At 36.8% G+C, this 27,939-nt stretch overlaps 1 protein-coding gene across 1 annotated transcript; it reads left to right on the forward strand.

The window, feature by feature from the left end:
• Positions 1-1,922: 1,922 nt before the first annotated feature.
• On the forward strand, positions 1,923-2,985 carry LOC113278193 (germin-like protein subfamily T member 2). Its single transcript, XM_026527095.1, has one exon. It carries the CDS (start codon positions 2,031-2,033, stop codon positions 2,712-2,714), a length of 684 nt encoding a protein of 227 aa, XP_026382880.1. The 5' UTR covers positions 1,923-2,030; the 3' UTR covers positions 2,715-2,985.
• Positions 2,986-27,939: the final 24,954 nt, after the last annotated feature.

Below are 27,939 nucleotides of genomic sequence, written 5' to 3' on the forward strand. Positions count from 1 at the left end.
CTTCGAAACGAAAGAGCTCGGTAAAGATCTCGTATTAGAGATTTGGTTGAGAAGATTAAGAGTGAGGCTAGGAAATGGGATGCTCGGGCTGAAGTATGGCGCGCGCGGCATGTTCAGATGGTCGACATGCAAAATCTGTACAACCATGATCGTGCTTTATTTAATGGCACACTGCTGTGGACCAGTGATAATCTGCGGGAAGCCCGCGAGCGTACTTCCTTGTTGGAATCTAGGATTCAGCTATTGGAAGAAGAATTACAGACGGCGCGGTCCATTCCTCTTTCAGGGGTCCAAGATAATATGCTTGGTCTTGCCAGGGAACGAGATGATGCTCGTGCTGAAGTCTATGCTCTCAGCAATGCTCTTTCCGCGTCTCGTGCCGATGTAGCCCGTCTTGCTGAGTCTGAGAGGAATCTTGAAGTGTGCATGTATAGACTCAGCAAAGGGGTCTCAGAGATAAATAAAGAGGTCGACCACCTTCGTCATGTGGACTCGATGAAGCAGGTAGAATTAGATGCCTGTCAATTTACTCTCACCAACCTTCAACTAGACAATAAGAAATTATCCGCGGAATATGATCATCTTGATGAAGCGCGAGATGCGGTTGTTAATGAATATGAAGAGGCTTCGGCTTGTGTCGAAGGTATAATCCCAATTCATCGAGTGTGATCTTGTTTGTTTTCTACGCTAACTCCGTGGTGTTGTCTTTTTCAGGGCTCGAGGAACGCCTTCGCGTCACAAATGAAGAACTTGAAAAGGCTCAATCTTCCTTAGCACAGCAAGAGGAACAAACCAATCCCTGTTTCTAGCGCCAAATTGTGGACACACGAACTACGCGGGGTCCGAATGCCCGCAATCAATTGTTAAAGTCTAAAGAGATTACGATGGTGATACCCTGATGTGGGTTCATTGGCTCAAAACCCACGGGTTTATCATGGCCTCCTCCAACTTCCCCGTGCGTAGCGATTATGCATGGGGTACAAATATAAAAGGAAAGCAACATATATAAGCAAATGCATGCGGAACTAGATGAATGTAAAGTGCTGAAATGTAAATAAGACCAAGGTTTACGTGGTTCAGCACTAAGGCCTACATCCACGGGGTTTGTTGTTCTACTATATTATTCACGGTTACACGAATAGTTGAATGACTTGGGGTTTACATATTTCTCTCCACTATGGGATTCCTTACCTTTGCTATTCTCTCTCTCTCTCTCCTGATGTTTTTTCGATCCCCCTCCCCCTTTGTGGAGATTGGGTATTTATAAGGTAGGAACGTGGGACCCATCTCTGAAGACCGTTGGAACCTTATCTTCTAGTGTCTTGTGTCCATCACGCAGAGGTCTGCGTTTCCCCCTCGATCCCGCGGAGGCATCTTCGCTCGTTCCATAGGTCGGTCGACACGTGCACTGAGCAGAGTGTTTAATGCGGGTGGTTGAGGGGTCTGCTCGTGTCAGACAAGTGTCTTCTGCCCCTGTCAGTCCGTGTCAGCTGACTTTCTCTCCACCGTTGATCTTACCTCCTCTTCTGGGGATAAGATAAAGCAACTCCTAGGGGTTTATTTGGTGCTTCGCGACGCATCGTGTTTTGATGTCTTGGCTTGCATGCTTTCCACGTACCTTTCTGTATACACGTGTCCGATAGTGAGATATATGTGTACACAAAAAGAAAAAATTTGTACTGGATCGGTGAAATAATCCCAACTTGTAGAAATTGCTCGTATTAAAATTAAAATTTGTAATAAAAACCCCTACTTAATCAAAAGGGAGACGCACTAATTTGGAAAACTTATCACACTCCACTACTTACTTATTCTTTAATCTTTATATGCCGTCTTTGTACGGTAACACCACCAATTGGATTAAGTAAAGAATAAATACTCGCAATAAGTGAAAGGTTAATCAATATAAATATCTGCATAACCAACGTAATTTTCACCAAAACATTTGCAATCACACCTCCAAATTTCTCAAAGAACACCAAAACATTTGCAATCACACCTCCAAATTTCTCAAAGAAACAAAGAAAGCCATGGCTGCAGCTAAGTCTAGTATCAAAACTGCAACACCATTCTTCCTAGTTCTTTATTCAACCATGATCCTATTTTTTGCTTTGCCATGTTTTTCTTCTGATCCCGACCCTCTACAAGACTTTTGTGTTGCTGACTTGAGCTCCACCACTATTGTGAATGGGTACTCCTGCAAGCCAGCGTCCAAGGTTACGTCAAGTGATTTTTTCTATAGCGGCTTGATGAATGAAACGAGCACAGCGGATCCCTTTGGGTTTGGAGGGACATTCGGTGATGTTACCACCTTCCCTGGGTTAAACACCCAGGGACTTTCAATAAGCCGACTCGATCTCGCACCTGGTGGAATTGTTCCACTTCATACACATCCCCGAGCAAGTGAAGCTAATTTTGTCGTGAAAGGGGAAGTACTTTTTGGGTTTATCACTACTAATAATGTCGTGTACTCAAAGGTTATGAAAGCTGGAGAGTTGAATATCATTCCTAGAGGGCTTGTGCACTTCGCCAAGAACGTTGGACAGGAGAAGGCCTTCGTACTAGCTATTCTTAATAGCCAGCTGCCCGGATTTTCAATACTTCCTATAAACCTCTTTGCTTCTAGCCCAGCAATTCCTAATGATATTTTAGCTAAGAACTTCCAAGTTGATGAGGCCGTCATCGCTAGCATAAAGTCTAAGTTTGGTAACTAACCAAAATACGATGCCGTTCTTAGGAAACTGTACCATGGGAAGATGTGAGTCTTGTTAGAGAATCTGTGGAATGTTCGAGTAGGTTTCACTCGAAGAGTCAATAATAAAGCAGCCGATGAGCTTGCTAAGTGTGCTAGGTCTAATCCTTGTAATCAAGAATGGTGGCAAGAACCACCTTCTCTACTGGAATCGTTCCTGTCTATGAGCAGGACTATGTAACTTTCATCTTTGGTTTTTCAAGAAAACAGCTAAATGTGGTTTTTCCTGGTTAGCAAGTTCGCATAATATTTACGAGAACACCTGAGTCGCTCGCGGAAAAGATTTCGAACTCGCAGCTCGAGATCAAAAAAGAGCTCGCAGCTATAACAACTGTCGGATGATGACCTCAACAAACCTTAGAGTTAACCACAGTTAGCAACCCGGTTTAACTAGTAAGAGCAACCACAGTGGACGAGAAAAACCATAAATCTGGTCCAGAAAGCAGACACAGTGGGACGGAGTAAAGATTAAAAATTAGAGTATAACTAAATATCAGACTATATTTGGTCTGAAATCCGGACCAAAACTATGTTTGGTCGAGCGGAAATTAAAAGTTCGTCTTAGAGTGGGGCGTTGGTATAATAACCGTTTGGAGTGGGACAGAAATTAAATGTGTGTGCGATGGTGGAGGGAACATATAAAGTCTGTCTATTTAATATAATCCAATATATTAAACCACGGACACTTGTGACACATGTGGTGAATCATCACCAGGCCAACATATAAAGTCCGCCTCACTTGGGCGGACATATAACCTACATTTGACCAAATTTTGGTCATTTCTCATTATTCTCCACCACGGACTAAACCCAATTTTTTTAGTTTTTTTAGGTTTTTGGTCTTTAGTTTGGTCGCACCATTGCAGTTGCTCTAAACCACCGTATCTTTCCTAAATTCCAAATGTTGGAAAACGATTAATAAAAATTGATTTTTAATGGTTTTAATAAAAATAATTTTATTATTTTCTTTTGTGAATGAAAAACTTATTAGTCCCACATTGTGGAGTTTCCACTTCTTAAATTGTTTATTCCATTATATAAAAAAATTCACTACTTTTGTAAAATCTATGGGAAAGGAGTTGCGCTATATTTTAGAGGACCCCTAAGAGAAAATATTTTATAGCGTTTCTTAAGAGTTAGCGATTTTCCTTAACGGTTTTTTCGGAGTTGCCAAGCTCAAGTTGAGCATCTACTACATATGCTAATAGTAGGTGTAGTAGGGTGTTTTATCCTGGAGATATCCGTCCTATGAGGGCTATAGAATCACTCTTGAGTGTAGCCGGACGCTAATGTCTTAAGGGCAACGTGTTGAACACGTGACTCACTCTGATTTTCCAAAGTTTTACCTTGTTGTTGTTGTGCAGATATGAGAAGCTCGTTCGTGTCGTCAATCGATCACTTCCATTATAAAGGAGCTAAGTATCAATAACTTTTGCTTATTTGATTTTTTCTTTATTTTGATTATTGCACCCAACAATCTTAAGACATTAGAGTTTGTAATAATCATGGATGTTAATTATGGAGTGAAAAACAAAAAACGAATTTTTGGTCAGATGTAGAGTTTCAAATTTATCTCTGAACCTAGAAGGAATTTAGATGAACCCTTTTGACACAACGTAGTAGACATCCTGTTAGTTACCCACGTAAAATTTCAGAATTTTTGAAGTTGTAAAAGTATTTTTTTGATATTTTAAAAAGCAGAGAAACGTTTCTGAAAAATTCTGAGGGGCAGAAATTTGTTGTTAACTAAAGTAGTTTTTATGGGGTAACCGTGAGTTTTTATTTTGAAATGATGATTCAAACGAAGTTTGTAGATCTAGATGTTATCTTCAAAACTCATATACTATTTTCCGATTCGGAACTAAGGTTTGTGATATGTGGTGTATTAGGTGATTGGTAAATTACCGTGTCTGTGGTCAGAGTATAAACGAGGATTGTGACATGAAATTGAAAAGGAACATGGATACCAGGCGCATGTGGATGAACACAAGTCTTCCAAAGCTGACAAAGGCGAGAACATCAAATACAACTTAAGCGTAGTCTTCATAGGAAATGTATGTTTCGTAAAACTGAATCCCGGCATTACTTTAATTAAGGGTGATTGTTATGTTTGTAAAATTCCTGACCATACGAAAGTAAAGTGTAGACAACGTAAAACCTTAATAAGTTGAAAGTTAATGCTAATTTAGTTGAAACAAATTAAAACGATTTCATTGTCATGATGTCGGAATTTATTTTAATAACCAATGTGAGAGACTGGTGGGTGGACTCTGGAGCCACTAAGTATGTTTGTTGAAACAGAGACCTGTTCACCTCTTATCAGAGGATAAGGGATGTCGAGAAACTCGATATGAGTAACTCATCTGCGACAGAGGTTGCATAAAAGGGAAAGGTCGAGCATAAGCTAATATATGTAATATTCTCACACTGAATGAAGTTTTCATGTTCCGAGCATATGCAAGAATCTTGTATCTTGTTCTCTTGAAGATGGTAAAATATTGAAGATCTTAATTAAATGTGGAAAATTTTTTATAACTAATGGCAGTGATTTTTTAGGCAACATTTATAAGACTTAGGGTCTATATAAGCTTAAAGGAAAATCTGATGAAGTGAACATAGTTGATTCTTATGCTTTATTTTGTGTGTATTTGAATTTTTGCATGGTAGACTTGGAATCTTAAAATTATAAGTCAATGCATAAACTTCCTAGCATAGGCTACGTACCCAAATTTAGTTTGGATTTTGAACACAAAAGTGAAATCAATATGCTATAAAATCTTTTAGCACAAATGTTCAGAGTAATTCTAAGCCCTTAGAATTAATTTAGTTAGGCCTAGTTGACATGAGTTCAACCAAAAAGCACTATGGTAAAATATGTTTTATAACTTTCGTGGATGATTGTACGAGGTACTATATTGTATACTTTCTTAGGGATAAGGATGATGCCTTAGAAGCCTTAAGATGTATAAACTTGAAGTTGAAAACCGATTAGAATCCTTCAACATAACAACTGTATCCTTAAGAAGATGATAATTTCCATGTTGATTAGTTCAGGATTTTCTGCGGCCTTGTGGGGGGAGGCAGTCCTCTTAACTAGTATATCCTGAATAGAGTACCCTTTTAAGGATCAGACGAAACTCCATATGATTTATAGAAAGATATACAACCTTCTTATGCATACGTCAAAGTATGGGGGTGTTTGACTAAGATTGTCATTCCTCTTCCTAAAAGAACTAGATAGAAACCAAAAATGTTGATTGTGTGTTCATATAGGGCATGCTGAGTATACTTCTACATATAGATTTTTGGTTGGGTGTTCTGATTTTTCAGACTTTGGTGTGATTTTTCTGACTTTGTTGTGAATATTATTACATAATCTAGGGATGCTGAGTTCTTTGAACATGTTTATTCTTAAACCTGTACCTCATTAGAGATGTGTTGTTGATCCCCTAGATTTATTTTCAACTAGTCAAATTTACCTTCAAAGGAAGATGGAGTAGAGTTGATCCTAGGAGAAGTAAAAGGATTAGAACTGAGACTTGTTATGGACCTGACTTCATAATATGCCTAGCTTAGTATGAGCTCCAGACTCGTAAATAAGCCATAACATTTACGGAAACCCCATTTTGGTAAGAAACTTCATTTAGTGAAATGGACTCAGTCCATCAAAACCAGACATGGGAGCTTGCTAGTTTACCTCCAGGGAGTAAGACCATAAGATGTAAATGAGTCTTTAAGAGGAAACGTAGGGTAGATGGAACTGTGGAAAATTATGAGGCTAGGTGGATAGCTAAAGGCTATAAACTAAAAGAAAGTGTAAATTTGCTTGATTCTTATTCACTTGTGACGAGAATTACTTCCGTTGAGATGCTAATTGCTATTGCTGCCATAAAGAACTTAGAAATACATCAGATGGATGTTAAGACAGCTTTTCTAAAACCGTGAATTAGACCAACGACTTTGTAGTGAAAGGTTATGAAGACAAAGTTTGTAAGTTGAACAAATATTTTTATTGTTTATAAAATAAGCACGTAAATAGTGACATGGAAAATTTGATCATGTGATAATGTATAGTGGATTTAATTTAATGAATCTGACAAGTATATTTACAAGTAACTTGTTAAGAGGATGCTTGTGTGATTGTATGCTTGTATGTTGATGATATGCTTATACTTGATACAAACATAGATGTGATTAATTCCACTAAAAACATGCACTGAATGAGAACGTTGACTTGAAAGACTTAGGCCCTTTTGATGTAATCTTGGGGATGAGGATTAGAAGATAATCTAGCATTTATAGTCTTAGTAATTCTCATTATGTTGAATTTTATGCTTAAGAGATACAATCAGTGTGATTGTAAGCCTACTTGTACTTCGTACGATTATTCTTGTAGACTCAAGAAAATTAAGGATAGTGGAGTATCTTAACTTGAATACTATAGAGTTATAGGATGTCTGATGAATTTAATGAACTGTAAGTGTCCATACATTGCCTATATTGTGAGTAAGTTAAGTAGATATACTTGTTGTCCAGAGCAAGAGCATTGGGATGCACTTAGTAGAGTATTACGATACCTAAAATACTCTATTACCTTTTGTTTGGTTTATGAAAGGTATCTTGCTGTCCTTGAGAGACTTTGTGATGCAAACTGGAGAGTTGACTCAGAGGAGTCTTAAGTCTACGAGTGGATATGTTTTCACTCTAACAGGAAGGTTTGTTTTTGGAAGATTTCCAAACATACGTATATTGCACAATTCATTATGGAATCTGAGAGTATTGCGATAGATAAAGCACGAGAGGGGGCTGAGTGCCTAAGATGCTTTTTAGAAGACATTCCTCTCTGGAATAGGACTGTGCCAGCTATATCTATATACTGTGTTAGCCAAGCTATAATAGCTAAAGCTAAAAATAACTAATCTCAAATGGCGTTATTTCCATTGATTGGATAAAGTCCAAGGAGAATATCGCGCAACCTTTGACGAAAGGTTCATCCAAAGAGATTGTTAGAAACACATCGAAGGGGATGGGGCTTAAGCTCATAAATTAAACTTGCCATGAAGGATACTCGACCTTGCTGACTGGAGATCCCAAGATCAAGGTTTCGAAAGAGATAACTAATTTGTGGTGGGTAAAGGAAAACACTATCATAGAATTTCATTCTTTGTCCCTTCCCTATGGTGTAGACGTGATAGTGTGACTGCATGTGAAGGATGACTTTTAAGAAGTCTTAATAAGTTCTATGGTTTCCATTTAAGATTGAAGTGGGGTGTAGAAGTAACACTCTTCATGGAAACTCACCTATCTGAATGAGGAAGTGGGCCGCTTCCTATGAGAATATGAGATTTGATTCTCTAGAGCATTCTGAGAAACAGGATATGTCCAGGGCCAAATTGGACAAAACGGCACGAGCTTGGCAGCACCCTTGGAGATATCATCCGTGGTTGTTATCGCGATTTACATCAAATGCTAGCAGTTCAAGACATAGTTCATTGTATCTAGCAAGTAATTCTGGTAATATCTCACTAAGCAAAGGTTCAAGACCTCATGGACACCTCTGCCTAAAATAGTATTTCCTGCGCCTTTCATGTGATTTTCGTTTTGATGGTTTTGGTATTACTGGAACTTAGGACCTAAGGGTCACTAAGGGTTCACAAGTTCATGCTTTTCACTTTGGTGAAAGGAACCTTTAATATCACTTGTGAGGAGATAAAGATGAAATCTCTCTATACTAAGGAACCTTTAGTCTCATTTGCGATCCATAGTATGACCCTGGGGTCAACACACTGTTGTGTTTGGGAGATGGCGTTGGAATGGCTAGTATGACTTTAACATGCACGATCTGTCTGTCTGTTCACTCAGTTCGGTTCGTGAGATTGGGTTGTTGATTTACAAAGATCTATCTGTGTTTGTGTTTTATTGAGTTTTCATTCATGTGGGGGATTGTTGGAAAACGATTAATAAAAATTGATTTTTAATGGTTTTAATAAAAATAATAATTTATTGTTTTCTTTTGTGAATGAAAAACTTATTAGTCCCACATTGTGGAGTTTCCACTTCTTAAATTGTTTTATTCCATTATATAAAGAAATTCACTACTTTTGTAAAATATATGGGAAAGGGGTTGCGCTATATTTTAGAGGGACCCCTAAGGGAAAATATTTTATAGCGTTTCTTAAGAGTTCGCGATTTTCCTTAACGGTTTTTTTGGAGTTTCCAAGCTCAAGTTGAGCATCTACTACATATGCTAGTAGTAGGTGTAGTAGGGTGTTTTATCCTGGAGATATCCGTCCTGTGAGGGATATAGCATCACTCTTGAGTGTAACCGGGCGCCAATGTCTTAAGGGCAACGTGTTGAACACGTGACTCACTCTGTTTTTCCAAAGTTTTGCCTTGTTGTTATTGTGGAGATATGACAAGCTCGTTCGTTTCGTCAATCGATCACTTCCATTATAAAGGAGCTAAGTATCAATAACTTTTGCTTATTTGATTTTTTTCTTTATTTTGATTATTGCACCCAACACCAAATACACGAATTCATGTACTCTTTTATTTCTGGCGAAAATCTATATCACAGAAAAACCATCATTACCCGGATCAGGATCAACGAAGGAGTCACATAATCACCACAAACGGAAAGAGTACATATAACATGTTAGTATGTTACATTATCAGCTGCTAGTTTTCTCAGCTAGCCTCGGTATATCAACTCTTCCATATACCCTACTTTTATAGTCGATCAACGAACGCGTGGTCGAAAACATTACTCGAATTGTTGGCATCATCGTCATCACCATCATTGACACATTCTCATAAAAAAATACATTGTCTAATTAATTAATTGTAGTTGTTCTTTTTTCTTTTCCTTGTATATAGTTTTCAGTACGGTTAAGGTAACAGACAAATGATGAATCCACTAGGGAATATAAGCAATTGCAGTAGCGATCTGGTTCGTGGGGGTCTAGTGTGTAACTTTGCAAGTATGTGAACGAATATGGCTTTGGGAAAAGAATGGCTTTTGATAAGAACCATGATTTCCTCCTGAGTGATAAAAAAAATAAAAAAATAGGAAGTAGATTGTACTAGCCTAGATATCCCGAATGTCCTGATTTTTGAGATGCTTTGTTTTTGTGATTTTATTTCGCAAGCACGAGTCCTATTTTGGATTGATGAAAGGAAGAAATATAATGCATTTGGAATATGGAAAAATATGGCATCTGGAAAAGTGACATCCGAACTGTTTGGGAAAGATACGGTAATCCGTAAAAGACTGGTAGCTAATCGTGGTTAAGTCACATGTCACATCTCTAAAATCTGACGGTCATGTAGCGCGAGATCAAAATATTTTCCATCGCGACATTTGTAGCATTAGCGAAAAATTCCCTATTATTATTCAACAGCACCACAAATTTAAAACCATTAGACTTAAGTCCATTAGACAATTGTTAGTCACCAAGCAAATTTCAGACCAGAAAGCAGATTTTTGGTCGCATACCAAATTCAGGGCACATTACCGTGCCTTTTATTGTAGGATCAGAATCTCGCAGCAATAATGCCTCAGCGAAATTATTAACAACACAACAGTGTCGCAGAACAACTTCAGAAACGAAATAATAAACGACGTCAGCTAAATCATGAGAAAAATGTGATGGTCCTGCGAAAATTAGGGAGTTTGCGAGATTAACATTTGTAAGGTTGAGAGAATGTCGCAAGCCATATCCGAAAATAAAGGATAGATTAGCTGTCATCCACTATGTAATTCCCTATAAATAGCCATTCAGTTGTAAAGGAAAAGGGAGAGATCTTTTCTGAGTGAGAAGCAAGTAACTAGGAGAGAGAAAATCTAGAGCAGTGGTTATTCTTGATTCTTTTATCTTTTCTTGTAAGATTGTTCAAAGATTCATCAATAAAATTAAGATTGTTAATCAAAAAATGAATTGAATGTTAATGAAATCTTGTGAGGGGTGTAGTGTAGGATTTCCTGCAACTACATAATGGCGCTAGAAACAGGGAGGGATTGAAGATTGAAGATTGTTCTAGAAAAAATTGAAGATTAATATTGAGATTTGTGAAGATTTGTAGTAATCGGTTAAGAATTTTATATAATCTCTTGCAATTCATTAATATTGAAGAAATGGCTAGAAGAAGAAATACATCAGAACAACCAACTACTGTTAGAAGAAGCAAGAGACTTGCTGGAAGGGAAAGAAGTGAAATGGGAGAATATACTAGAATGAGAAATAATGGAGGAAATCAAATTCAACTACCAGTTCGACAAACATTAGTACAAGGAAGGAATATAGATTATGATAGGGTGAGTATACACACTTGGCAATCAAATTCAGCAGAAGAAGTAGAAGAAGAGCAGCAAACCAGAAACCATAGACAGGTAGAGATAAATCAAGAAGCAGATGAAGGAATAATTCATGGAGATTAGGAAATTGGAGCGTTAGAAACGTTGAGATGAAGAATACATGAAGAAAGAATAGCTGAGGCAGAAGAACGTACAAATTTAACAAGGAAAAATCACGAATTGAGGATGGAAAATATGAGACTACATAGTAGAAGATCGGGAAGTACTACAAATCATATTCAAGATCGATTAGAAGAGAGATGAGGTGAAACTCACGCACAATTAATGCTGGAAATAATATTCGAGAAGATATATCAAATCCTAATGAAGAACATCGCGAAGATAGAGAAAGGACTGATGATCGTTACGTTCCACAAAATGAAACTTTTGATGGCAGGCAAAATGATAGAAATCAAGAGAATGGACAGCGTCAGAGACGAAATAATTAAGATGGCGAAGGGAATCGAGAGGAAGAAAGGAGAATTTTACATGAGAGAGAAGCTCAAAGAAATCAACAAACGCTTGAAGAAGAAATTGAAAGACATTATGCTGAACAAGCACGTTTAACTTGCGAACGTGAAAGATTGAGAGCGAAAATAGAAGAACAAGAGCTTCAGGAGACAATTCGCCAGAACAATCACGACAATCGAGAAAGAAGGCGTACACAAAACCGGAATAACGATAATCTCAATGAAGAGTACAGAGGATGGTTGAAAGACAGCGAATGGAATTGATAAGAAATGAACAAAATCATGGAGGGGAAAATGAGAGACATCATCATATGCGAATTCAAGATAGAGATGAGGAAGAGAATCGCAGAGGAAGACGAGATGAGGATGATGAAGAAGAAATGCAAAATTTCGCGAGAGAAGAAAGACATGAACGCAGAAGAAGGGAGGCGAAATTAAAAAGACCAATGGATTAAAATTCAAGTGTAAATAAACAAATCTTAAAAGAATTGGAAGAAATGAGAGGAATGTTAAATAATAGAGGAGAAGTAGGCAGAAGACAATTAGATGAAGCTATAGAAGAAGCTGCGAAAGCTCCATTTATAAGAGAAGTACAACTAGGAGGAATACCTCCGAAATGCAATTTGCCCGCATTAACCAACATTTTTGATGGAACAACTTGTGCAATTCAACACATTAAAGCCTACGTGAGGTGCATGTTGCAATGGGAAAATCATGATGCCGTATTATGCAAGTATTTTACGTCCAGCTTAACAGGGGAGGAGATAAAATGGTTTGGAAGACTACCAAAGAATACAATAACATCCTTCAATCATTGGCAGACTACATTCCTGGGGGCATATATAAGTAACAATTCTTCGCGACCTGGTATTGAAGACGTGTTTGGATTAAAACAAAGGATTGGCGAAAGTTTGAAGCACCTAACCAAACGATGGAGCACTATGTGTAGCGAAATGGCTGGCCGTGTAGATGAGAGATATCTTATCTTATCATTTATCAATGCTATGTTTGCAACCAATCTATTGTATATCCAAATTTTCAGAGTCAAGAATACGATCACAATGACTGAATTGCGAGAACTTCAGGAAGAATATATTGCTCTAGAGGAAAGGAAAAATGAAATGGAATCATACCCAGTTGCGAACACCAGTTCACAAACAGCGAATGCAAGCTTATTACCCAAAATAATAAACACAGTGGCGAGCACTTCGCAAGTACAACAAGAAAAGGTGACGGGCAACAATCAACGGAAACTGGTGGCTATGGGAAGCCGATATCAAGAGGAGTATGAAATAGAAAGAAATTTCTACAATCGTGGTGGAAATAACAAGATTCAAAGACTCGATCAGCCGCAAAAAACTTATGGAGGTCAAAGACAAAACTATAATAGAGGACAAGGAGATCACAAGGTAGTATGGGAAGAAATCAAGATGCCACCTCTAAATGCAAGTGTGGAGAAAATATGGGAAGCTATAATTTTGATGAACGGAACCACCTCCAAACCACAGAAGTCATGAGTTCTGTTCTTATCATCATTTTCATGGACATACTACAAATGATTGCAGAAATATAAAAAGAATTATTCTGAGAATGATAGATCAAGGAAAACTAAACCACTTTTTGGTAGGGCACCCACAATCTCAACCATTGCCACCACCACCACCAGAGCATCACAGAGTAAACACGGTGAAAAAGAAGGAAACATTCTTCATAGAAGTTGGTGCAAAAGAAAAGAATCTATTCTGTCACTCTATCGTACATTCATACAAGACAATTGAAAATTTTTATGACAATGTTTTGAGTAGAGTGTTCGCAAGAGACAACGATGGAAGAGAAATTATGAACATTGTGAAAATCTCGCCACTAGAGGAATGACAGAAACGGACTATTTCTTTTACCGCAGAAGAAGCCCCCGAAGGTGGAGAGGTACATGACAATCCGTCGGTGGTAAAATTAGAAACTATCCAAAACCGAAAGAAGATGAGGATGATGAAGCTGAAGACTCATGGGCAATTAATAGGATTCTAATCGTTTCTGGAAGCTCTGTGAACATCTTATTTTATCATACTTATAAAACTATGGGAGGAAGAGATGATGATCTTATACCATCAACATATAAGATGTATGGTTTTAATGGTACTTCCAACAAGCCTAAAGGGGAGGTTACTATGCGAATTCCATTGAAGGGAATATCTTCTGAAATCCTGTTTTGTGTCGTTGACGTAGAATCACCCATACAATGCATTAATTGGTCGACCTTGGCTACATGCGATTCTAGGTGTAGCTTCAACTTTCCACCAGTACATCAAATTCCCTCACCCCAGCAGTGTAGGAATCATAAAGGGAGATTGGATTGAAAGAAAGAAGTGTTACAAAACTGAGGTAGAATCCTGCGAAGGAAGAGCAAACAAGAAGGAAAGTTGGCGACACAAAATCAAAGACACACAAAGAAGTGAGAGATTGATGGTGGATGCAATCGAATGAAAATAAGAAGAGATGTTGCGAAACTAATGCTAGCTCAGAATAAGAAATGGTGAACATACCACTACCAAAGAAGCAGTAGCAAAAAATAACAAAGAAGCAGAGAATGGCAAAGGTAATAAAAATAATAAATGTATGAATGATTGATTTGTTGCGACACTCTCGCAACAAATAAAATTCTCAAAAATACATTTTATTGAATGACAAAATTGAGATTGCGAAATGGAAATACGATATGATGATGTGCGAGAATCTCGCAGGGACAATGAATTCTACAAAAGACAATCAGAGAACAATGACAAAAGAGAAATGGGCGAACCTTTATGGCGTACACCCTAGTTCGTGAATACAATTTCGCAAGAGGCAAATGTAAGACCTAAAGTACGTCATATAAGGGGGTACCTGTTGCATGGCTCAGGGAAAGGCTACACCGCCACCGGGACCTGAGTCATGGAGATTTGGGGTCAATAAAGCCCATCCAAGAGACGCACCTTGGATTCTCAGCTTAAGCATATGACTTAGGTTGGGAGACTAAGGTAATAAGGACTCTCCTAAGGAGTGCAGAATCTGACCAAGGTGCCGAGGTACACGGTTCAGTCAAGAGTTCCAGGGGCGTCTGGAGCGTACCTTGCCATTCTTGACAAGTCTTGGCTTATACTGCACTCGGCCCGAAGAAAACCCCACTTAGGGTGCAGTCTCGTAACCATAAGAACTATAGGTAAAAGGGATGAGAGGCTTCAAAAACAACTGGTTGTTGTTAAGACCGGATGGGAGGAGCCAACCTTTTATGGTAGAGGTACGCCCCCTTGAAGGGGAAACCAGGGGGAAGATAAGGGCAGCACCCTCCATTAGGGAGCTGATAAGTGTCTTAAGACGCAAATGTCATGAGGCTTTTTACTCGCAAGGGTATTAAGGCTTGTCATATTTTTGCGACAATCCTAAAGAGGAAATAATACAAAAGAAAAAGATAAGACGAGATCAATGGGTTTTCGCATGAAAGTGCAAAGACGTCCTGCGATTTCGTCGCAAGACGGCAATGTAATGGGGCTTTATTTTCGCAAGAATATTTAGGCCTGTCATATTTTCACAACATTCCTGAAGAGGCCATAATACAAAAGAAAAAGTTAAGGAAAGATCAATGGGTTTTTGCATGAAAGTGCAAGGACGTCCTGCGATTTTGTCGCAATGACAAGAGGTGGCATAATAAGACCTTTAACTAGGAAGGCAAAATAAGACCACACGGGAATGAGATTTTGAAAAGAATCAAAATTCACTTCGCATATGATTGCGAAATTATATATAAACAACTGCGAAGTTGAGGCACAAAATAAGAAAAATCTGCCAAATCTCTCATTTGGATACGAATAACAAAGGCAAGTATGGGAATGAATGAAATTAGAAAATTTTATTTGTCTCCATATGATAGATTTACCCAAAAATTCAAAAATTAATGATTATGTTGATTAATAACCGTATTACAAGGAAGAATTGTTTTAATGAATGCAGGTCAAAATGAAAGAAACTCATATATTAAGGAATATGGGGAACCAAAAGAATTCGCAAATATACAGAAATAAGGAATAAATGTACAAGTATTACAGAATATCAAAGAAAGAAACAAAGACTACTTCTTAGTTGATCCTTCATCATCTTCATCAGACTTGTTCCCTTCTTCGTCTGCATCAGAACTTTTATCTCCATCAGAACCTTCGGTACCATCAGATTCTTCATCATCAGCTTCGCTATCAGAGATAGTCAGACTAGGAATGTTCTTTGGGATCTCCTCCAAGGGACAAGGATAATCAGAGTGAGGAATACTATGGTCATCACAAACCATTTGAATAGTTTGATTGCGAAAATGCAGAGCGTCGTTCTTAAAGTTCGCAACAGTGATCTTGATTTGATTCTTTAATCTAGAATACTTGTTGTTGCGAGAAGAAAGATTCTTTGCGAGTTCCTTTTTTTCAGCTTCAAGTTCCTCAATACTTTCGCGATATCTACTTTCAGAATCTGCGAGCAAAAGGCAATCAATTGATAACTTGATGAAAATTCATAAGAAACAAAATATTAGTGAAGAAGAACAGTTAATAACCTTCTCTGTCAGAAATCATATCTCTAATCAAGGTTGTATGCTCAACTAGGAGACTAACATTTACACCTAAATCTTTTTTGGCATCGTCATTGATTTTCGCAGCCCAAGCGAATTCATCCTCATTATTTATAAGGAGACGAGAACTAATTTGGTTTTCTCTATCGTTAAGCACGGCATTTTGGCGGTTAGCTTCATCCCGTTCAAGTTGAACTTCAAGAAGAATTTCTTGGAATTTCTCCAAAGTCTCAGCACCTTGGTTAGAAATGCGATCCTTATCATCTATGAGACCGCTAATTTTGGTTCTTAGCTCATTGATTTTCTCTTTATAATTAAGAAAGAAATGCTTAAATTGGTTCGCTAAGCCTAAACTAGATGTATGATCAATCTCTAAGAGGAGAAATTTGGATTTCAGTTCATTCAGAGAAAGAGATGAAATTTTATCATTTGAGAAACTATTTAAAGATTTATTAAGATGTTCAAGAAGGATGTCATTATCCAAGGCATTAGGAAATGAACTAAGAACGGTAGCTTCATCAGAAAGACCATAAATGTCTGCAAAAAGGATCAATCAACTAAGATAAAATAACAGGATGAACGAATGAAGGGAAAGGAGAAAAGTAACATACCATAGAGTTGATTATTAGCTTGCTGAAGACCTTTGACTTCAGTTTCTAGTTCCTCATTCTTTGTACGAAATTGAAGATTCTTCTTTTCAAGAATTTCGCGTCTCCTCTTCAGATCTGAGGCAACAACGAAAGAATTTTTTCCAGTCTGCGAGAAAATGTAAAAAGTATTAAAATAGAAAGAGATTTTTAGTTACAATAATGAAGAAGTAAAAAGACGAAAGCATACCAGACTATTAAGAGAATGCAGGAAGCTGGGAGTCACCGATCTAGAAACTCCGCGAAGAGAATTATCACCATCCAATAAAGGAACATCGCAAATCGTAGCGAGAGTTTTGCAGGTATTAGCGAGTTGACTATCTCCCATTCATTGCCAAGAATCAGAAAAGATGCCAGAGAGCTTAGCCATAGAATATTCAGATGGAGAATCTTCATTTGCAGCAAGGTCATCATTATCCTCATCATCCTCATCACTCTTGGAGTTTTCATGAGAATGAGTATTTGAAGGAGAGGAAGAACGGATTTTTCTCTTCTTTGAAGGAGGAGCAGTTGGTTTTTCCCTGCGAAGAGCACCTTTGCCTTTATCACCAGTCTTCGCAACATTGGCAGGCTCTTCTATTTCAGCAATAACCTTCACACACAGATAGAAATAAGAAATAGAGGCAACAATATATTGTTTAAAATCATAAGAGAATATTTCTTACCTCATCTGTGTATGAGCGAAGACCTAACAAGGTACTAGCCTTACCAGTCCTGTGGTAGTTATCTTTCAGTTTTCGGATCTGTAGAATGTTGCACGAGTCAACGAACAAAAGAATAAAGAAATGTAAAGTGGAAGAAACTGGAAGAAACATACCTCTTTCTTCTTCTCGGGCCAAGAGAATACCCAAGGTTGATAAGTAGCGAGATTCTCAGGAAGAACATTTGACCCAGCAATGTAAGGTCCTTTCAGCATCAAGGGAAAAACGTACCATTTATCATCTTTGGATTGGCGAGGGGTTGTGTTCTTAACAGAGTGCCAATCAATGTCTTGCATGAGTATTTTACCTTCATCAATATTATCTTTCCTTTTCAAACGAATACCCCGGCGAGTATTCTCTTTCTTCATGGAGATCAATTCATAATTCTCAAAGAAACTCGCTACTGTGTATTTTTCAGCGATTATCTCCAAGTAGGGGTGTCAACGGGTCCGGGTCCTCCCGGGTATCACTAGACCCGGACCCGTACCCTACTTATAATGGTCGGGTCTGGTTCCTAACGGTTCCGGGTCCGGTTCCTAAACTTGTGGACCCAGAACCGGACCCGTTTAAATACCCGGGTACCCGTCGGTTCCGGGTACCCATTGGGTCTTAATAAAACTATTTAAAAAACCTCAAAAACTTAATATATTTCTCTTTTTGTCTTGGATTTAAATAATTTTTATAAAAAATTATTATTATTTCTTATTAATGTACTAAATAAAGATTAAATGTAAGAGAAAAAATTTAAATGAGTAAAATATCAAAGCTAAAACTAGCAAAAATACTTGTAATTTTGCTAAAAATATGAATAAAAGAATGAATAAACGGGTACCCGATACCCGCGGATACCCAACGGGTATTACCCGTTTGGACCCGTTTAAATTCGGGTCCAATCGGGTAATTACCCGTCGGGTCCTAAGTAGCTAATGGGTCCAACTTTAGGACCCGGAACCGGACCCAAATATACCGGGTCCGGTTCCGGGTCCGGGTAATGGGTACCCATTGACAGCCCTATCTCCAAGTATGCGAATTTAGGATCCCTAAGTTCTTTAGAGTAAAGAGATCCTTTACCAGCACCACGATTAGCGAACTCCAGCATCAGACGGATGCAGTCCCCACTTAATTGAAAGATAGCTCGCGAGAAGTTTGGATGAGCGAGAATCTCATAAAATAAAGGAATGTCAGGGTCATAAAGAGGAATGGGGAGACCTGCGAGAATTTGACCCAGCGAAACTATGATTATATGATCATCACAGTGTTGATCAGAAAAAAGTTTAATAAAATGAATTGATTTGGCACTTTCACCAGGAATGGTAGAAAGTGTAAAACCTCTCTCGTCGAGATCTTTTTGGATTTCCTTAAAAGTTTTCTCGTGCTTTTGACCGCTTGGAGGCATATCTGAATATAGAGTATGGGAATGGATGAAAAGTAAGAAGATTGAAGAGGGAAGAATTACAGTAGCATAACTTACGGAAGAACAATAGAGTTGCAGAGATGAGAGAGTAAAAAGAGAAGAGAAAGTAAAAAGAAAATGGAAAGAAGAGTAAGAAGAATATATAAAGAAGATTTTTTTTACTCGAAGAAATAAACACCTTTAATGCGAAAAGACGTGAGCGGTTGAAAAGTAGTGGTTACAGAAGACGTGTCAAGAAATAGATGGAAGAAAGGATACATGTGATAAATGCAGAATATGAAGAGATGGACAGCTGCGGCATTTCTCACATCGTTCTCTACTTCGCAGAGAAGATATGAGAAGAGGCAAGATGTTGGATCAGAATCTCGCAGCAATAATGCCTCATCTAAATTATTAACAACGCAACACAACAGTGTCGCAGAACAACTTCAGAAACGAAATAATAAACGACGTCAGCTAAATCATGAGAAAAATGTGATGGTCCTGCGAAAGTTAGGGAGTTTGTGAGATTAACATTTGTAAGGTTGCGAGAATGTCGCAAGCCATATCCGAAAATAAAGGACAGATTAGCTGTCATCCACTATGTAATTCCCTATAAATAGTCGTTCAGTTGTAAAGGAAAAGGGGGAGATCTTTTCTGAGTGAGAAGCAAGTAAATAGGAGAGAGAAAATCTAGAGCAATGGTTATTCTTGATTCCTTTATCTTTTCTTGTAAGATTGCTCAAAGATTCATCAATAAAATTAAGATTGTTAATCCAAAAATGAATTAAATGTTAATGAAATCTTGTGAGGGGTGTAGTGTAGGATTTCCTGCAACTACATTTATAATACTTTCTACTATCAATTTCATATACTGTACAAAATTTTAAGTTACCCAAATTACTAGTCGTAATCAAAATTTTGGATCACGTGGTAAATATTTGATGAAAATAAATAACAAAAACTTAAGTATGCTCCTTTATAAATCATGCTAAAGCATGCCATGATCCATGAAACAGAGACACTGATATGGGGATTCATCAATTTTTCAAAAAATGAGGATACGGAATACGTAGAGATACTTATCTTTATTAAAAATATTTCTTTTAATAATAATTAATAATTCATTTGAGTAAAAAGAGACACATAAAATAAATTTTTTATACTTTACCTCTATACTACAGTGACACCAGCACATAGCAGCCTGATTGAATATGCAAAATTGAATATTTTCGTACTAGTTATGTGAGTTGTTAAAGCACTTATTTTTATGATTATTTGTTTATTAAAAGAAAAACTTATATTTCTGGTTATTAAATATCATCTTAAAAAAATCAAAAATTAAAAAAGAAATAACACTCGTGAATAAGAAGAACGCGCGATTGGGAGATACTTGAACTAATTGGGGGATATAAATTACTTCCCCCAACCAATAGTGTCTGCTAAGGGGTGTTGAACAATCGAATTTGGGGACGAAAATACTAAAATACCCTTTGGTTAATTAAAAACATTATCAAAAGACTATACCAGCCTTGCCACAAAATAAATATCTAAACCTTAAAATCAAAAACCAAATTCAGTTATCCTTCATTTCCTTCATTTGTGTCGGCACACTCGTAGGTTAGGGTTTTGATTTTTTTTCTTCATCTTCTTCATCGTTCACACCATTGTTCTTCATCGTCGATTACCCCAATCTATCTATAATCATGCCTCCTCGCAAGAAATCAAATTCCCAATAGAATTCAAATTCGATTGTTCAACAAAAACAACAAGAAAGAATCAATCGGATTGCCGAAGAAGAAGAAGAGGAGGACAAAATGGTAAAATAGCAAGTCACCTTTCAAATGGGTACATCCATCGATACCTAACAGGTCCACAAACTAAGGCCTCATCAGCCAAATGAACCATGTTGTTCACGCTTATATCAAAAAATCCAGCCGGGAAATACTTTTCGAGCACACACATGGCCGCTGCAATCATCCACTTAGCCTGGTTCAGATACTCTCTGCTAACCACCTTTGAGCACAAAATTCCAAAATATAAACTGACTTGTTGAAGCACAATGCGCAAGTCTTTCTATCCTAGAAAGGCATGTTGAAGCAGAAAAGGTAATAAGTACCCCATAATCACATGGTAGTCATGCGACTTCAAGCTGCTCAAATTCAATTGCTCCATACCATTAAGTGATCTCAAATTATATATAGCACGTGTGTTAGCACGACACAGCACGGCACGTTTAAATCGTTGACACAGCCCAGCACGACCCATGACACGTGAAACACGCGACTTCGTATGCCGGACTGTGCTGGGCCGGCACGTTTTACACCTCTACTGCAGAGGATGCAAATCAACCCCAGGCATAGCTAGAGATCATGAAAACGCCGAATGTTGCGTCATCCTTATCATTGTGGAATGTGCAAAGAATAACATTTTTTATTCTGAACTATTTTAATTATCTTGAAGTTAAGCATATGAGCAAGAATCCTGAATTTCTAGTTTTAGTTGATATCGTTGCAAAATATTGTAGAAGGCATAACAATTCAGGAAGATGGTGACAATATCTTGCACTTCCGTTTCTCAACCATGTGTAGTTTCTACTTTTTAATATAAATCCCTTTTTTCAAGAAAAAAATCTATTTTTCCACTTGCTAATGGGTTCGTCCATGTTCACTTGTCCACCAACAAGCCACAAGATTCTTTATTCGATTTTTTTTCTTTGGTATCGTGATTTCATTGGTAATCCACCCAAAATTAACCCAATTTGAGTTTAAATATATATATAGATGTTTCGAAATAAAAACAGCCCGTAAAGAAAGAGAGTACTGGAGTATGATAAGTTTCCCAAATTTGTATGTTTCCCTTTTCATGGATACGTTTCTGAAAAGTCATTTAACTTTATAGAGGTAGAAAGGTGCAACCATAAAGAGTGCATATAGAAAGCTCTTTACAATTAGCTCATTTTGGGCTATTACAAAAGTAGCTAGTGTTTAACTTTTGGCATTTCATATAGAGAAATTTCATGTTTAGTCCAAAAAACCAGACCCGGGTTAATCTGTAGTCCAGCGGGAGAATATATTTAATAGCTGGTCCAAAAAACATTTGAAAAAGCTAAAATTACAAAGCTAACCTTAACAACACGCGTGTTAGAGTCACAGGCAGAAAAACGCAGAAAAAAACCACACGTCAGTTCAGTTTTCTTCTTGTTTTCATCGACAAACAAGAACCTTAATTATTTTCAGTTTTCATTTGCTGCTCCTGCACTTTTTCAATCTTCTATTCTTTTTTAGTTTTTCAATCTTCTTCAGAGAAAACAAAATCCACCAAATCAGATCGAAAAACTAAATCAAAACCTAGGTCATATCGAAAAACAAAATCTAAATTGAGAAAATTTCTAGGGCACCGAAGAACAAAAGCCACCTGCAGCGAAACCTGCAAATTGAAAATGGATATAATAGATATCAACAATTGTTTGATCTACAAGCACCATATCACAAAAGAAATCAAAACTAAACTGATTTCCTACTGAAATTCTCGAAGTATTGTGATCTGAAATTCTCGAAGTAAATGGTTAAAAAATATTGAAAGAAACAAGTACTCTTGATTCTCAACCAGGGTCAAAGAATCAGAAGAAGAAATCTACTTGTGAAACCAAATCAAGGAAGAACAACGAATCTGTTAAGAAGGCGAAATCAAAGAAACCTGGTGTTTCTGCTAAAACAAGGTAATGCAATCTAACATGTGTACTGTATGATTTTTGATTTTTAGTAGAAGCATTAAATCAAACAGTACATATTAATATCCTTCGACACATATTGATATGAGTTGTGTCTTGTGTACGATTCGATTGTACATATCAATATGTACTGTTGAAAGTACTTACTAGGATATGTATTGATGGTTATATTCAATAATACGTATCGATATTTATTGGCAGTCATACTGATGTTCGTGTTGATATGTATTGTTAGTTATACTGATGTTCAAAATATCGATATGTATCCAATATGTTCTATTGGATATCTAGTAGGAACATTTTGATATGTTCTGTTGGATTTCTGGTTCTTCATTTTCGTCTGGAGCCATGGCTGCTGATGGTTTGCCTGATAGAAGTCATTTTGGCGGTGTTGGGGGTTGTGTTAGTGGGGGAGAATCGTATCAGGACCATATGGAGCTGGTGCGTTCAGCTAGTGTACATGGATGGTCCTCAGATCTTCTGAACAGGTCATCATTACCTGAATCGCAAGGTATGTAAGTCTCCATTTATATGAATGAGTTTGCTTTCTCGGAGCTTTAAGAAAAAATTCTCTGTTCTGTACCTAAAATGAAACCAAATTTTCACATTCTTGGTTAAGCCTAAAGGTCATTAATCAGCATAGGATCAATGACCATAGTTCAGTCACACGATTCTCTCCTTCCAGTGGCCAGTTTTCAGAATGTATGTTGTACTAAATCTTCATTTTGCTATTGATCATAGTTCTATCACAAATACTGAATGCAAGAATGTTTGTGCATCTTCAAGGATTCATGGAAGAAGTTAAAACTATTGCTAGGAGTTCGATTTGGTGAGTATTTTTTTTTATAATATGTACTTAGGGAAAGAGTGATTAGTTGATGCAGTACATATAAACTCCTAGCATGGTTCTTCTTGAATATATCCTACAGTACATATCGATATGTACGTTAGGTAAAATTTATTCGTTAGTGATGTACATGTCGATATGTACAGTAGTTTATGCCTGACATGATCCTAGAGTATATATCAACATGTACTTAGGAAAAAAAGGACTTGTTGATGCAATACATATCAATATATATTTTATGCTTAAATACAAGTAGAATCCACCAGTAGTACGTACCAACATGTACTGTTGAATACCTGGATTACATTAGTATTAGGTACATATCAACTTATACTACCTTGCAAAAATATGTACTGGAACATATCATTGTATTGAGATACTGGATTACCTTAGTATTAGGTACAGGAACATATCATTATGTACTCGTTGATCCTCCACTAGATAATGATATGTAATGGGTGGAAGCAGTAGATACTAGATATTGATATAAACTTATCAATTTGTTGATATGTACTTGTTGATGTGTACTGTTATTACTGTTTGTTTGATACTAAGTTGCTTTGTAATTTATATGTTGATGTTTCTCTTTTTCGCACAGGTCATCAAGTGGTGGAACATGTCGTATCTGGGATGTTGTAGGTACTCACAGTTTATCTTCCAAGACTTATTGACCCCGCAGATGATGAGTTTGTTTCTTCATATCTTGACTTGTTTATTAGGCGTTGGGAATTTCCAACTTAAGGGAATATGCAAACTCACCGCAGGAAAGAGCAATGACCCTTCATCAAGCACTGTTATGCAGAGCCATCAAATACTATGGTGTGTGTACAATGCAAACGGAACTGTTTTTGTCATCAGAAAAATAAATTTAAATCCAAGACATGAAGACTTTAAAGTAGGCCAACATTACTGACAGTGGATATTCATATGTATTGGTATGTACGACGTAATTGGGTTAGGTTTTAGTTGGAAGTACATATTAGTATGGAAATTTGAAATCTTATAATTTAAATGATGGATTATGTTGCATTGTTTATATTTTTCTTTTTTCTTTTTGGTTTTTTTATCTTAACTATTATATGTAGAGTTATATTGATGTTCTATATTGTCAGTATGAAAACTGGAAAAAGAGTAAGAAGCCTTGAATACGGGCAGTACATATTTGCATGTACTGTGAAAGATGATGCACAATAAGAAAATTGGAACTTATACTCAGAATTTTTTTAGAGAAAAAGGGCAGTAATACTATAAATTATGTGTTGTTAACAATGATAAGCAGTTTTTCATTAATAAAACAAAAGATAATGCAGACAATTTGCACCATGGAAGCGGAGAAAAAGGCGTAAAATTATCCCTGATATGAAAGCCTTAACCAGACCCTGGAAAAAATATCGTTTTTAAACAACTCTTACTCAGAAGTTACGTGTATTTTTACACTTATTGGAAAAAAAGAAATAAAACTGATGAGCCGACTAACAAAATACAACCTCCCTGGAAACACAACAAGTACAACATGCTCAAGTCTATTTTGTTAAGAAATATATAATGCCACCAATAATAACTAGCATGAAATTCCTACAGATGAGCCTTCTTATTCTTTTTGAGTGTGATAATCTGGTTTACCCTATTCAGGAGTTATCTCTGCCAAAGACAAGTGTGGTTGCGCAATTCACTGGCACGTAGAACCTGTTTCTCCAGCTGATGACACACGTCAGGTAAGTATTACGCCAGATGAGCCAGCTGACAAGCCTTATGCTCTTCGCATTACCCTTTGTGTGATATGTCATCAACAAAATACTTAATCTGATGAAGATTGATTTTGGGAAATATAAAAATGAAAGGAACTTGTAATAAAACTCAAATACAAACAATTTTTTTCCCATAAACGATTTGTCATTGTTTACGAGGGGGCGCTTCCCCCTCGACCCCCGTCTAAATAGACCAAGGAAAATGGTGAGTAACCCTAAGGAAACCAAGGTTCTGTGTGCGGTAACCATGTTTTTGTGTGGATAGTGAGTAACCCAGATAACATACTTCTCATGAACCTGTCAGCAAAAATTAACAAGAAAAGTTAAAACCACAATCAAGGGGATCTAAATATTTTGTATGCATATTTATTGGTAGAAAGAAACCACAAGAATGGAAACAGAATATTGCAGTACATATACACATGTACTGAAGAAAATAAGAATGGAAAGCCTAGTACATATTGATATATACTAAGTAAAAACCCAGTACATAATGATATGTACTTAGTTAAAACCTAGTCGATATCACAGTACATATACACATGTAACATAAGAATATAAGAATTATTGAATGGGTCATCTTTGAGATCACTTGTTGTACCGGTAGCAAAGCAAGTTGTATTTCCATCATGATCATTATAATCTTTGTCAGCTCCATCCAAAATATCCTTAGCTTTTATGCAATCTAATGGGATGATGTCCCCTCTTTAATATTTGCCTCAACAGCATCTGCAAAAAAAATGGAACACAATAATGAATAATGAACAGCTTGGGACCATTTCTTCTTTTATCAGATCGGAGGCATTGAGCAAAAATCTAGTACATATTCATACATATTGAGTGAAATCCACTGCGTGTAACATATATATTAAAGAAGCTAACCATATTTATATGCTCAGAATCCAATGTATGATCCTATAGTACATACTACATACCAATGTGTACTAAAACCTTAGTGCATTTAAATTTTTTAGTTAAAACCTATTGATATGTACTAAGTAAAAACCTAGTACATATCGATATGTACTTAGTTAAAACCTACTAGTTATCAGAGTACAGATACATACGTACCGAGGAAAACAAAATATGTACTGAATTTTCAGAACATGATATGTACTCTATATAATATGGAGATGTAGTTCCAAAACCTTGCAAAGATAGTGCCTTTATCTCAATTCTCTCCCCTTCTTCTGCATATTTTTTAGTCATTTCCCTGCAGTCCAATAAAAGCATAGTTCATTTCCATTCTGATACATCAAAACATGTACTCAATTGACAAAACAAAAACAACATAATAGATTTATAAACTTAGGGATCTTAGACAATAATGGATACTATTGTATATGCACAACAAACATTACTTTCAGTATATCACATATGTACTGTTGGATAGTGGAAAAAAGGAACTTCGCTCAGTGCTTTATTATGCCTCTCACCTACTCCTAGTGACTACAATTAGTCTAGCAAGCTTGCACCGCTGAGCGCATCCATTTCTGTAAGAGATTTGACAGGAATCTCTTGTAAACATAGTACTAATACGTTAAATATAAACAAAAGGTTCAAATAACTGACTTACGGTGGACAGTACTCACGTAATTGGAATGGATGTACACAAAGTTCATTCTAACTCGGTACATATGCTTGAGTGCGCTAATGCATTACCATAAGATTTATGAGTTACCCATCACTGTTCAAGAATTATGAAGGATAAAACTCAACCAAACTGATTTTCCTTAACACTACAAATATGAGACAGAGATGAATATTTATACAAATATGCTTCAAATACACAAAACAACAATTGAATGTGTTGACACACTCTGTGTGCTAAATATTTACATGTAAATTTGTCAAAATAGAAAATAAGAAACCAATAAATTTCTACATAGATGAAAAAACAGTACACGTACACATGTACTGAAGATAACAAGAATTTACAACAGTACATATTTGATATGTACCGACAGAAAAAACAGTACGTATTGATATGTATCCAGCAAAAACACAGTATATATTGATATGTACCAAGTGAAAATGACCGTGTTTTCGCATAATCCAGCCGGCGATTACACAAGAATATGTCGTTAATTTTCTATGAAAGGCACACAACCTCAAGAAATTATGGGAAACACATCCCTAATAAATAAAATGTATACTGATATGAATTTGACACCCAGCACCATTGGTACAAAATTTTAGATATCAAGTGATTCCTAATAAAATGTTGTTTCCTAATAAGATTTTAGACACCCAACACCATTGTTGATGGATGTTGTTATGGGATTACAAGAAGATGGATGTTTTTTACATACATCATAACCATCCATCTTTTTCCACAAGAGTGGTACTACTGCTTACAACACTTCCACCAATCCCTTGTTCCACAAGAATGGTACTACTGCTTACGTAACACCAATCCAAAACATTTTAATTGGAGTAAATCAACACTTATTCCAAAATAAACCGGCTCGACCTCGCAATTGGTGGAATTGTTCCACTTCATTCACACCCTCGAGCAAGTGAAGCTAATTTTATCGTGAAAGGGGAGTAATATTTGGGTTTATCACTACTAATAATGTTGTGTACTCAAAGGTTATGAAAGCCGGAGAGTTGGGTATCATTCCTAGAGGGCTTGTGCACTTTGCAAAGAACGTCGGACAGGAGAAGGCCTTCATACTAGCTATTCTCAATAGTCAACTGCCCGGAT

Source organism: Papaver somniferum, chromosome 5, assembly GCF_003573695.1.
Source record: "Papaver somniferum cultivar HN1 chromosome 5, ASM357369v1, whole genome shotgun sequence".
Taxonomy (NCBI): domain Eukaryota; kingdom Viridiplantae; phylum Streptophyta; class Magnoliopsida; order Ranunculales; family Papaveraceae; genus Papaver; species Papaver somniferum.

What these genes read in the sequence shown, in the direction of transcription:
- LOC113278193 (XM_026527095.1), top strand. Translation starts at nt 2,031, where the DNA reads ATGGCTGCAGCTAAGTCTAGTATCAAAACTGCAACACCATTCTTCCTA.